Raw genomic sequence first — 14188 nt, forward strand, 5'->3', positions numbered from 1 at the left:
GAGGGGAGAGATTTGTTTTAGTCGGAGAGGTAGATTCCGTTTTAATGGCAACTGATACCAATCTCGGTTTATTGGCAAAAAGTATGCACTGGTTTTGTGACAGTACGTTTGATAGTGCACCTGCCAACCATCAACTGTATACCATCCATGCTCTCCTTGGAGAAAATCACACTGTTCCACATGTATACTGCATCACAAAATCTAAAACTCAAAGAACATATGATACGATATTTTCTAAGATTAAAGAAGGGCGTGTTATGGAGCCTAGTTCTATAACTGTTGATTTTGAAAAGCCTGCAATAAGTAGTAAACAAAAGCATTTTCCAAACTCTCACACATCTGGATGCTTTTTCCATTTCGGTCAATGCCTTTGGAGAAAAAAATAAGGCATGTGGCCTACAAAATTGGTATAATGACCCAATGAATACTTTCCTAATAAAAAAAACTTTCAGCACTGGCGTTCGTCCCAAAGGAGGATGTCATAGAAGCATTTAATGAATTAATGGCTTCACTAGACGAGGAAACAGATGAAGTCCTAGCAGAATTTCTCATCTACTTTGAGACGACTTGACTAGGTGCTGTTTTAAGGGGAAGGCGACGCCGTCCAGGTTTTGCTATCCCCTTATGGAATGTTAGAGAAAAGACCTTGCTGGGAATACCACGCACTAATAATTCTGTTGGATGTTGGCACCACATATTTCAACGTAGAATGTCAGTCGTCCATCCAAATTTATCACGTCTTGTAAACAAACTCAAATTAGAGCAAAATGATTGGGAAATAAGAATACAACAGGGTTATGGCGGTATTATGCCTAGAGACACCAAAAAGTCATACGCAGCTGTTAATGAACGGTTGAAAAAGCTCACGGATGACTATGAAAACCCGGATCACTATGCACACAAAGTACAGTACCTACAAGCCATTGCGCAAAATTTGTAAGTTTTACTGTTTCAATAAAAACTCCCATCTGTGAATTCCCTTTGTACATAATTTATAATTTTGTATTGTATTTGTAATTTTTGTACATAATTTGTAAGTTTGTATTGTATTTGTAATTTTTTTACATCATGTGTAAGTTTTGTACTGCTTTAATAAAAACACCATCTGTGAATTTGCTTTTGTAAGTTTTACTGCTCTAATAAAAACACCATCTGTGAATTTGCTTTGTCTCCTTTATAATAAAAATTTTGATAAAATAATTTTACTTATTGCCTTTTATTTTAATGTCAAAGTTCCGGACGTCTACCGCCGTCAATGGCAGCTTATTGATAATGTGTTTAATTTGGGACAATAATATTATAAAAGAGGCAAGTTTGTCCAGCATTTGGACAGGCAATGTAATTTATCAAACATGGGGATTGAAATATAAGAAAAAAGACAATTGAAGGTGAAAATTTATTTTCAAATTTACTTTCAACATTAAGAACATATTATTCAACGAAAGAAAGCAGTCTTTAAATTGAGAGTGATGAGCGGTATTGCAGGGCAAAGGGAAATGAATGAGGTCATTGATTTTTACTATAATTTGGACAACGCCGGCGTGCCGGATTAAAAAGCCTAACAGGCCGTGTATGGCCCCCGGGCCGAGGTTGAAAAAAATGTACACACACGAATCCGGTGGCGGGGCGAGCACGCGAATCCGGCGACGACGAAACGTCCGTTCGACATATTGTCCGGCGGCGAATCCGTCGACGAAACGTCCGCTCGACGAAACGTCCGCTCGACGAAACGTCCGCTCGACGAAACGTCCGCTCGACGAAACGTCCGCTCGACGAAACGTCCGCTCGACGAAACGTCCGCTCGACGAAACGTCCGCTCGACGAAACGTCCGCTCGACGAAACGTCCGCTCGACGAAACGTCCGCTCGACGAAACGTCCGCTCGACGAAACGTCCGCTCGACGAAACGTCCGCTCGACGAAACGTCCGCTCGACGAAACGTCCGCTCGACGAAACGTCCGCTCGACGAAACGTCCGCTCGACGAAACGTCCGCTCGACGAAACGTCCGCTCGACGAAACGTCCGCTCGACGAAACGTCCGCTCGACGAAACGTCCGCTCGACGAAACGTCCGCTCGACGAAACGTCCGCTCGACGAAACGTCCGCTCGACGAAACGTCCGCTCGACGAAACGTCCGCTCGACGAAACGTCCGCTCGACGAAACGTCCGCTCGACGAAACGTCCGCTCGACGAAACGTCCGCTCGACGAAACGTCCGCTCGACGAAACGTCCGCTCGACGAAACGTCCGCTCGACGAAACGTCCGCTCGACGAAACGTCCGCTCGACGAAACGTCCGCTCGACGAAACGTCCGCTCGACGAAACGTCCGCTCGACGAAACGTCCGCTCGACGAAACGTCCGCTCGACGAAACGTCCGCTCGACGAAACGTCCGCTCGACGAAACGTCCGCTCGACGAAACGTCCGCTCGACGAAACGTCCGCTCGACGAAACGTCCGCTCGACGAAACGTCCGCTCGACGAAACGTCCGCTCGACGAAACGTCCGCTCGACGAAACGTCCGCTCGACGAAACGTCCGCTCGACGAAACGTCCGCTCGACGAAACGTCCGCTCGACGAAACGTCCGCTCGACGAAACGTCCGCTCGACGAAACGTCCGCTCGACGAAACGTCCGCTCGACGAAACGTCCGCTCGACGAAACGTCCGCTCGACGAAACGTCCGCTCGACGAAACGTCCGCTCGACGAAACGTCCGCTCGACGAAACGTCCGCTCGACGAAACGTCCGCTCGACGAAACGTCCGCTCGACGAAACGTCCGCTCGACGAAACGTCCGCTCGACGAAACGTCCGCTCGACGAAACGTCCGCTCGACGAAACGTCCGCTCGACGAAACGTCCGCTCGACGAAACGTCCGCTCGACGAAACGTCCGCTCGACGAAACGTCCGCTCGACGAAACGTCCGCTCGACGAAACGTCCGCTCGACGAAACGTCCGCTCGACGAAACGTCCGCTCGACGAAACGTCCGCTCGACGAAACGTCCGCTCGACGAAACGTCCGCTCGACGAAACGTCCGCTCGACGAAACGTCCGCTCGACGAAACGTCCGCTCGACGAAACGTCCGCTCGACGAAACGTCCGCTCGACGAAACGTCCGCTCGACGAAACGTCCGCTCGACGAAACGTCCGCTCGACGAAACGTCCGCTCGACGAAACGTCCGCTCGACGAAACGTCCGCTCGACGAAACGTCCGCTCGACGAAACGTCCGCTCGACGAAACGTCCGCTCGACGAAACGTCCGCTCGACGAAACGTCCGCTCGACGAAACGTCCGCTCGACGAAACGTCCGCTCGACGAAACGTCCGCTCGACGAAACGTCCGCTCGACGAAACGTCCGCTCGACGAAACGTCCGCTCGACGAAACGTCCGCTCGACGAAACGTCCGCTCGACGAAACGTCCGCTCGACGAAACGTCCGCTCGACGAAACGTCCGCTCGACGAAACGTCCGCTCGACGAAACGTCCGCTCGACGAAACGTCCGCTCGACGAAACGTCCGCTCGACGAAACGTCCGCTCGACGAAACGTCCGCTCGACGAAACGTCCGCTCGACGAAACGTCCGCTCGACGAAACGTCCGCTCGTCGAAACGTCCGCTCGACGAAACGTCCGTTCGACGAAACGTCCGTTCGACGAAACGACCGGGTATCGACTCTGACACCAGTTATAAAGGGACCGGACCCCGCGTAACAGGGATTCCGGAACCCCATACTCCCGGAGTACCCCCCACACGACTTCCCGGGATACAGACTGGTTGGGCAAGCTAAAATTGAGGCCTTCAAAGTATTCGGCCCACCGATTCACAACATACCCATTCTAGGTCAGCAGCGCCCCATCCCCACTATACACTGTCTTGATGGTGCACTGCTTCCCCCTTTAGAGACGCCGAATGGGGGACCAAAATGTCCTTGAAGCTACCCGGAAGTCGTTCTCCATGGCCTCACCGAACTCCCGCGCACTTGGTCACCCGGTACCCGTCAGCTGCCTCCGGAATCCCATGGGCCGAAAGGCGCATTCTGGGATTGCCGCCACGACAGGCACCAACCAACTTGCGGCCGCAGCTCCGGTCTGCCGCCTCAGTAATAGAAGCGCGGAACATGGTCCACTCGGACTTAATGTCCCCCGCCTCTTCCCGGACATGGGAGAATCTCTTTTGGAGGTTGGAATTGAAACTCCTTTTGACATGCGTTCCCAGAGACCCTCACAAAACGTTTGGGTCTCCCGGGCCGCATGGGCATCTGTCGTCACCATCACAGCCAAATCACCATCAGGTGGTGATCGGTTGACAGCTCTGCTCCTCTCTTTACCCGAGTGTCCAAGAGAAGCGGCCACAGATCCGATGACATGGCCACAAAATCGATCATCGAACTGTGGCCTAGGGTGTCCTGGTGCCAAGTGCACATATGGACACCCTTATGCTTGAACATGGTGTTCATTATTGTCAATCCATGACGGGCACAGAAATCCAACAATAGAACACCACTCTGGTTTTGATCAGGGGGGCCCCTCCTTCCCAATCACTCCCCTCCAGGTCTCACTGTCATTGCCCACGTGAGCATTGAAGTCCCCCTGCAGAACGAGGGAGTCCTCCGAAGGAACACTCTCCAGCTCCCTTTCCATGGACTCCAAAAAGGGTGGGTACTCTGAACTGCTGTTTGGTGCATAAACACAAAAAACAGTTAGGTCGTGTCCCACCACCCGAAGACGGAGGGATGCTACCAAACCCCAACCGAGCCGGGGGGCAACAAGTATGCCCACACCTGCTCGGCGCCTCTCACCGTGGGCAACTCCAGATAGGAAGTGTCCAACCCCCCTCCAGAGGAGTGGTACCCAAGCTGTGCGAAGAGGTGAGCCTGACCATGTCGAGCTGGAATTCCTCACGCACTAGCTCAGGCTCTTTCCTAACCAGAGGGGTAAAATTCCACATCCCATGAGCCAGTTTCTGAAGCCGGGGATCGGACCGCCAAGGATCCCTTCTTTGGCCGCCGCCAAACTGTCGACGCACCCGACCTCTTTGGCCCCTCACACAGGTGGTGACCCCATGTGAGGGGGAAACCACATCGTCTCTGCGGGCTGGGCCTGGCTACCAGGCGCTCACCGTCGCGCCCTTCCTCCTAGCTCCAGAGTGGGGCCCCGGTGACCCGTGTCCAGGTGAGGGAAGACGTCGTCCAATAATGATGCTCATCATGAGAGGTCTTCTGAGCCATTCTTTGTCTGGTCCCTCACCTCAGACCAGTTTGCTGTGGGTGACCTACCAGGGGCACAAGGCCGAAGACAACATTGCTCCAAGAATCACTGGGAGAAACAAACCCCACCACCACGATAAGGCGATGACTCGTCGGGGGGCCTTCCAGCCCTCTCAAAAAAAAAAATACAAGATGGCGGTGCCTGTTTGAGCAGTGGTCAGATGGTCTCTCTACTTGTGCACTCTTTTCTGGTGTTTCGTGTATCTTGTCGCAAGTTGTTCCTCTAAACCGGATTTTAAAATTCAGCTATAACTGTTTAGTCTTATTAACATTGGTTACCAGCGACTTTCACCGAGAACATAGCATACCGGAAGAGATCATAACATTAGAGGCAGCCCCGTGGTTTGTTATCGAGTCTGCTCAGCGACAAAGAAGCCGTCGGGAAAGAAAACAGAAGCGAGCTTATCGAGCGAGCCTATTGTGAAGGCTCAGGAAACAACCACTCAAACCTCCGCTACCTACACATACCTCTCCAACGTCATATCAATTGTAAACAAAATGGACGATTTCAAATTAGAGCTTGCTGCTAATCACTGCTAATCGCTACTATCGCGAATGCTCCATGCTAATAATCACAGAGACTACACCCACAAATACGACGCTACGGAGCAACTAGCAGGCTGCATGCTACTTAGATCAGAGGACGTGCGACTCAGGAAAAAAATAAGGTGGTGGACTTTGCATTTATGTGAATAGAGAGATGGTGTAACAATAGCACCATTCTGGTAAGACAAATAATTCACGTCGGTGAGATACAGACCCTTCATTCTGCCCAGGGAGATAGCAGTTGTTATCATCACTGCTATCTACATGCCACCGGGCGCTATGCTAAGTACCGCTCTCTCCCTACTAATGGACACAATAAACAATCACCAGAAGGCCTACCCAAGTGGCACGCAAATAATTGCAGGAGATTTTAATCAGACATATCTCAAAACTATTCTGCTGAAATTTTACCGTCACGTGAAATGTCCAACAACAGAGGATACAATTCTGGATCATGTTTACTCGAACATGAAAAGGTGCATACAGAGCCATACCACGCTCACACTTTGGACAGTCAGATCGCATCTCTTTGTTTTTGGCCCCAGCTTACACACTCTTTAGCCGACAAAGCCACAGAGGCTAACCATTATCACATGGCCTGACGACACCCTTCCGACTCCAGGGCTGCTTTAATAAATATAATAAAAGATTACGAGAAAAATTTTTATTAAACAAGTATCATGGTGTAGTTGTCAGTCTCTGTGTGCCCTACGACTGACTGGCGACTAGTCTAGGGTGTAGTCTGCCTTTCGCCCGAAGACAGTTTGGTTAGCCTCTAGCAACCCCCGCAACCATTTCGAGGATGAACGGTATGAAAGATGAATGAATGAAAAAGTATCATTGTTTGAAAAAAAAAATACTAAATTCACAAACCTGATATCTTCCTCATTTTCAGGGAAGCTCCAGTAGGCAATTCGAAGCTGGAGTTGTTCTGGTACAGGTGGATAAACCTTTTCCACTACTTCAAAAGGGATATGAAAGGCTACTTGTTTGGCTGACAACTCCACTAGTGGAATAACCTGAAAATCTGACAAAAATGGCAAAACAGAAAAGTAATTTTGTAAATTTCTAGAAATGTGCAACTTATTACAGTGAAAACCAAAACCCCAAAAATGTTTTGCACTAAAACTAGAGACATAACTTTTTGAGATTTATATTAATTTCAATCCTGAAATGTTTCAAGTAAATAAAAAAACAGTTTTTACTCGCATTAAGTCGCTTTTGTCGGACCAAAAAATGATGACTGAATCGAGGGTACGGCTAACATGCGCATATAAAGAGGACATGCAAAAAAAACAAGACATGCCAAAAAAACTGCAAATTGACAGCGCTGTGACACGATGACATCACTTTAAGATGGAGCCGATGCGTCGGCACGCGACGTCTAGAATTCGGCCGATACTTTAATTTATTTATCAATAGAGAAAAGATAAAAAGATAAAATGCTAAACAAAATTTATTTTGACGTCAATGAATGAAATTCAAGAAAAAAAACGTACGTATCTTGCATAAAACGTGAAAAAAACTCACGTCCCCGTCACTGCTCGCTCGCGGCACAGCCATCTTACTGTAGTTAAACGTTCTCAGACTGCCCAGACGTGAGTACACTTACATGTGTCTGCTATTGCTCACTCAGGGTGCCGCCATGTTACCGTAGCTACGTGCTCTGACCATAGCATTTACCATGTCAGCATACCACAATAGTTAAGGCTTATCGAAGGTCTTGCGGTCGATCGTCAAAATATAAACCTTGATATCTGCGTAATGTGTAAGCTATTATTGCACCCAGAGACTTGGTGTACACTACGTACAGCAGTATGTGCATATTTCCTGGTTGTGCTTACGTTACTTCCTTTTTGAATTTGTCTACATGCAAACAACACCCCTCCCTTTTGGAACACAGAAAGGAAGCGATTGTACATTTGTGATTGTGAAATAAAACAAAATTCCGCTTTGATTTTTTTTCTTTTTATTTCTTGTTTGAAAGTGACAACTATTGCATTAATATGAACCATTGAAAAAATTCAAGATATTTCGACATTAGAAGCAATTTGGCCGCCACATCTTAAACTTCTGGTAGGAAAATTGTAATTTAGGTAATTAAAAAGCATTGGGTTATCATTAAGATAAACGTATTTCTTTTTTCAAATCGAATGATTTGATGTTTCGCATTTACACATTTGTTCTCCTTATTGGTAAACAATCCAAGATAGCGGCGCACACGGGTGCAGTGGCTCTTTGCTCTCCAGTTTGGTGTTTTGTTTTCTCAATCTTATCGTTATTTACGAACATTTGCGAGGCAAACTTTTTCTACAGTCGCCAGGATTTAATTACAGACGCTCCCCTACTTACGAACATTCAACTTACGAACAACGGTACATACGAACATGTCTGAAAATTGCGTTTAAGTCGAAAAATGTTCGTAAGTCCAATTTTGTATTTTTTTCCGAGTAGTGCTTCTTTCCGCCGCTAATACGCCTGGCGCTGTGAGGGCTCAGCTCACCCAGCATCTACCTTCTTCGTTGCAATGCGGAAGTGCGTGAACGTATCTCCAGTGGGCAAAGAACCTTTTTCATTTGTATCATTAAATATCTCGTGCATACATTATTGAATATGGTTGGTAAAAAGCGAAAGTCTTCTATTGAGGGAGTTGCAAGGAAGAGGCAAGCCATTTCATTTGAAACGAGTGGCAATAATAACGAAGCTTGATGCGCGTGAGAGTGGTGAGCGTTTCACGGGCATACAACTTGTCAGTACCATTTATAAACAGAAAGATCGAGCAGCAGGACCCAAATATTGAACGTTGCACAAAGTTTGCAAATCAATTGAATGATGCCATACAGTGCTACCCCATCATTTATGATGAAAAAAAGAAGAAAACTGTGCAATCGTCGTTAGATCGCTTCTTTCGGCCAGTTTCTAATACATAAATCTCTCTCTAGATATATATACAGTACTGTACATATTCTCTCCATTTAATTAAATGTTTTTTTCAGTACAAACCAATGCGTGTTACTTATACAAGCCTTAAACATACAAATGCACTCATATAAACCTTCAATATACTTATATAGGGCTCAAACATAAATTATAATACAAAATATAGCACTGAATCAACTTACAAACAAATTCAACTTATGAACAATCGCTCGGAACCTAACTCGTTCGTAAGTAGGGGAGCGTCTGTACTCTCGGGAGGAGATGCGATATATCCATCACAACAGATTACCAACGAACCTACAATATCCCCGAGGACATCGAGACCACCGGGATCTCCGTGGAATGTCAGCCCACTCAGAGTACGACGGAGGCGGCGAAGGGAAAGAAAGCTAAAGCGCGGATGCCGGGCGAGCCTAGCTGCTAAGCTAAGGAAACAACACCACAGAGCCCCGTTCCGAGTATCTTCTGACGATTTGGAACTTCAGCTTGCTACCAACAGCTTTGTCAGGAACTGCAACATTATTCTCATCAGGGAAACGTGGCCACACCCGCAAATCCCTGACGCTGAGGTATCGCTAGCTAGCCGCACGCTAAACTGGCACGATCGATCAAAAGAATCCGGGAAAAGCAAGGGAAGGGTGGACTTTGCGTGTAGATACACAACGACTGGTGCTGCAAAAGTAGGATCATTAACACTCACTGTTCCCCTGATTTAGAGCTCTTGGCAGTACAGTACAGGCCCTTCTATCTACCTAGAGAGCTAACGATTGTCATTATAATGCCTGTTTACATCACACTGGATGCTAACGTTGGCACGGCACATAGCCTCCTGCTAGCGACTGTAAATAAACAGCAGCTTGACCATCCTGATGGAGTTCTTATTGTTGCCGGTGACTTCAACAAAGCATGTTTAAAGACTGTTCTACCTAAGTTTATCCAGTACATTAAGTGTCACACCAGAGGAGATAAAACTCTAGACCAGGGGTCACCAAACTACGGCCCGCGGGCCGTATCCGGCCCGCCGGCACATTTGGACCGGCCCTCTGAACAATACCAGAGACGCTATCAGATTTTTTTTTTTTTTAAATTTTTTTTTTTTTTTTTATTTGGGGGGGGGGGATGCGGCCCGCCGGCACATTTGGACCGGCCCTCTGAACAATACCAGAGACGCTATCGGATTTTTTTTCCTATTTGGCCTTGAAGACTGGGACGTTTTAATCTTGTGTTTGGTTCATTGCACCCCTGCTGAGCCCACAAATCATCCCAGTGAAGCGGGGCTTCGCATTGCTTCTTTGGTGACACGCGCGGGGAGAGTGTTTCCCTTTGATGCATGCGGGCACGTCCACCGTTGCATGCACGAGCAGTGTTACCGAGACATCTGGACGATCGCAGGTGAGGGCGAAGCCCTGGGACCATCGCGGACTATTCAAGCATATTAAAACTGCAACCTGTTTGAGAACGGAATAATGGCGAAAAAGTTAGGTGAGAGAAAAATTGATTCAGAATGCAGGGTATTTAACCTGGAGTGGACAAACAATTATTTTTTTGTTCAATGCAAAGAAAAGGCTGTTTGTCTCATTTGTCAAGAGACGGTGGCGGTATTCAAAGAATACAATCTTTGCCGACACTATGAATCCCGTCACAAAGACAAGTACGATAGATTGCAAGGCCAAATACGAGCAGACAAACTCTCAAAGCGAAAAAGTGGACTACTATCTCAGCAGAACCAGGCATCCGTTCGGGCCAGCTTTTGGGTTGCTAAATTGATAGCAAGCAGCGGTAAGCCTTTCACTGATGGAGAGTTTGTTAAGAAATGTATGGATACTGTCGCGGAGGAGGTGTGTCCCGAGAAGAAAGATGCATTTAATGCCGTAAGTCTGTCAGTGAGTACAATGACCAGACGCGTTGAAGAAATCGGGAGTAATGAATATGCCCAGCTGCAGCAGAAGACGAAATAATTAGACTTTTTTTCATTAGCACTGGATGAAAGCACGGACGTGCAAGACACAGCGCAACTGCTCATTTTTATTCGTGGAGTTAGCGCAAACTTTGAGATTTGCGAGGATCTGGCAGCCCTCCAAAGTCTCAAAGGGACTACAACGGGAGAGGATATTTTTGACAAAGTGTGCCAAACCATGGAGAAGTTGGACCTGGACTGGTCAAAGCTAGCTAGCATCACGACTGACGGGGCTCCTAGCATGGTGGCCGAAACTCGCGGTCTAATAATGGGACGCATGAACCGGGAGTTGGAAAAAAGGGGTCTCACCGCCCCGCTACGAGTCCACTGCCAAATTCACCACCAAGCACTGTGCTGGAAAATGTTGACGTGATTCTGTTATGACGGTTGTGGTGTCGTGCATAAACTTCAGAGCAAAGGGAGAAGATTGTGCATGGCACAACAGAAAGTTAATGTTCCATGGCTTTTTTTTCTATGAAGAACCCAGAGAGAGTTATTTAGTTATTATTTATTTCATAAATCGTGTTATTTATTTCCTGTTTTTATTGTGAAGAACTCAGAGAGGGTTATTTAGTTATTATTTATTTCATTAATAGTGTTATTATATGTTTCCTGACTTTTTTTCTGTAAAGAACCTGGAAAGGGTTATTTAGTTATGTGTGGCTTTCTGGAAAACAATAAAAAAAAATTAAGCTCCCCTACGATCGTCACACTTTTTCTGTTACAAACTGACACCGGCCTCCCATCAGAGAAGGGAAAAGTTATGTGGCCCTCACAAGAAAAAGTTTGGGGACCCCTGCTCTAGACCATGTTTATTCTAACATCAAACATTCTTATTGCTGATGGACCCATACTGAGATCGCAGACCGCTGGAAGAAAAGGGGGAACTACGAAAAGAAGAACTTCAAGTTGCGGACCATCTGGTTGAACAGGATTTGATTTTTATATTTTCTTTCTAGTTTTTTGTTACCATAATGAAGCAATGTGTAAAATATGTTTTTTTCATTCGTGTGTACGTCAAAATTGTGTTTTTTTACCATAGTGAAGGATTTGATGTGTTAACTTTTATTTGATTAATAGTTTTGTTGCACAATTTCCTCTGTGCAAACAGGGGGTCTGTTATGAATTATTTGCTATATGTCATATTCAAAAGATATTTACCCGCCAGAATGTAGGATGCTTCATGCTTCCAAATCAAAGTGATTGCTTCTATCTGATCATTGTGTTTGGGCAGAGCCCTCACGACAATGTGAGAAAAACAGCAGGTAGCTCTGGGTGTTTGTTGTATAAACAATTGAGCTGTGTTCTCGCAGTTGTAAAACTTTTCCTGCTCTGCCTTAAGCTCCTGTTTTTATGGTTCGAAGGGAAGTGTCATATCTCCAGAAACTCTATCTCAACAGATGTCCAAGTTAAGACACATGTTTGATTTCAAAGCAACCACGTTTCTTGTAATTGAAATCCACCCCCTTGTATTCAAATTAACGCACACTTTGGGTGAAGGCAATGAAGGCTTTAAGAAATTGAGTCAGAACAGAAATCTCGCCTTTTTCTCGAGCCAGTAAAGGGAACTGGTCATGGAAGCTTCAATAATGTTTTTCCTATATTTTTGTTAACACGTGTCTCACCAGTTCTTTCAGAACAAAGAAAAGAACATCATACAGCCAACCCCAGTTCCCCACAAAACAGAAAATTAAGTCCAACTCCAGAATTCACGTTACATAAAACATTACTTAGATAAGAGGCGACTCGTCTGTTATGTTACATGTGTGCTTATCCAACCTTTCGTCTTTGCAGAAGGAGATGTGGGTCCAACAGACTGCTTCCTCCATCCCCTCCAGTTCTGACAGAGGCTTTCAGCCTCTGAAATAAATGAGCACAGAGAGTCCTCTTCAAAGCGGTCAGAGTCTTCAAAGGAGAATCTCTCCCCTTCTTCCCACTCAGCAAACATTAGTTCCATGACGATGGCTTTGAATTTTCATTCGTCCGTTGGTCTTCAATCCATTTTCCTCGCGTCCTTCGTCAACAAGGTTGCGTTTTGGAGTTGTGGTCTAAATCAAAACAAAGTTTGACCAAATGTGTCCGTTGTAACCTACGTAACTTCGCTTACATTAGCAAGATACGTAGATTATACAGTGACATTAGACTGGTATCCCTATATTAAGCCTTTAGCCATTAGCCTGTTTCTTGTGTTGCCCGTTTCAACACGGCCATACCCGCAACAAATTGTAACTGCTTCATTCGATCATTACATTACATTTCATCTTGAACACCCAATTCCATCTGTTTAGTTTTCACCAACAAGTGAGGGAATTGTTTCCGTTTGTCGTTCCGATAAATAAATTATATGTTGTCTCCTTGTGTTTGGGCCAGAAAAAATGTGGTTGTAGTTTCTCTGTTTTTCCCCCAGCTGACGTAGGGGTTTGTCAGTACACAGTCGTGTCTGTAATACCTGTCCTGCGCATGCGCGGTCTATTACGGCAACTTCACTGTTTCAAAATACATTAGTACATTAGTATTCTGCAGTGTAGAATCTCCGTCGCGTGGGATTTTGTTTTGAGATATGTGATCGACTTTCATTTGATACTCAACTTCCAAACTCAGTGTTAACATTATTTCCTACACTGACCAGTCTTGTGTAGACCCAGAAATAAATGTAATGATTCTCTTTTCATACTGTATATATACAATGGAGCAAATAAGTATTTAGTCAACCACCAATTGTGCAAGTTATCCTACTCAACTTCCAAACTCAGTGTTAACATTATTTCCTACACTGACCACTCTTGTGTAGACCCAGAAATAAATGTAATGATTCTCTTTTCATACTTTATATATACAGTGGGGCAAATAAGTATTTAGTCAACCACCAATTGTGCAAGTTATCCTACTTGAAAATATTAGAGAGGCCTGTAATGGTCAACATGGGTAAACCTCAACCATGAGAGACAGAATGTGGAAAACAAAACAGAAAATCACATTGTTTGAATTTTAAAGAATTTATTTGCAAATCATGGTAGAAAATAAGTATTTGGTCAATACCAAAAGTTGATCTCAAAACTTTGGTATGTACCCTTTGTTGGCAATAACAGAGGCCAAATGTTTTCTGTATTCTCTTAACAAGCTTTTCACACACTGTTGCTGGAATTTTGGCCCATTCCTCCATGCAGATTTCCTCTAGAGCAGTGATGTTTTGGGGCTGTCGTTGGGCAACACGGACTTTCAACTCCCTCCACTGATTTTCTATGGGGTTGAGATCTGGAGACTGGCTAGGCCACTCCAGGACCTTGAAATGCTTCTTACAAAGCCACTCCTTTGTTGCACTGGCTGTGTGTTTGGGATCATTGTAATGCTGAAAGACCCAGCCACGTCTGTTTTACACCGATAATGAGTTTAAAAAGATGCTATTAATACAGGTAACGAGTGGCGACCTCGTTAGGCCTCATTAGTAGAAGTTAGACCTCTTTGAGAGCCAGAAATCTTGCTTGTT

The 14188-nt window shown here is 45.7% G+C and overlaps 1 protein-coding gene across 8 annotated transcripts in view; it reads right to left on the reverse strand.

The window, feature by feature from the left end:
- The window catches only part of zswim8 (zinc finger, SWIM-type containing 8), a 241622-nt gene extending 228497 nt beyond the window's left edge, over positions 1-13125 (reverse strand). For all 8 annotated transcript variants that reach the window (XR_013303934.1, XM_077613657.1, XM_077613656.1 and 5 more), the window contains exons 1-2: positions 12481-13125; positions 6678-6831 (exon numbers count right to left, since the gene is read on the reverse strand). Coding sequence is in view for 7 of the 8 variants with exons in the window: in XM_077613657.1 (XP_077469783.1) it covers positions 6678-6831; positions 12481-12658 (332 nt within the window). In the remaining variant the exon portion in view is untranslated. The remainder of the gene's footprint in view (positions 1-6677; positions 6832-12480) is intronic.
- Positions 13126-14188: the final 1063 nt, after the last annotated feature.

Source organism: Stigmatopora argus, chromosome 11 (assembly GCF_051989625.1).
Source record: "Stigmatopora argus isolate UIUO_Sarg chromosome 11, RoL_Sarg_1.0, whole genome shotgun sequence".
Classification (NCBI taxonomy): Eukaryota; Metazoa; Chordata; class Actinopteri; order Syngnathiformes; family Syngnathidae; genus Stigmatopora; species Stigmatopora argus.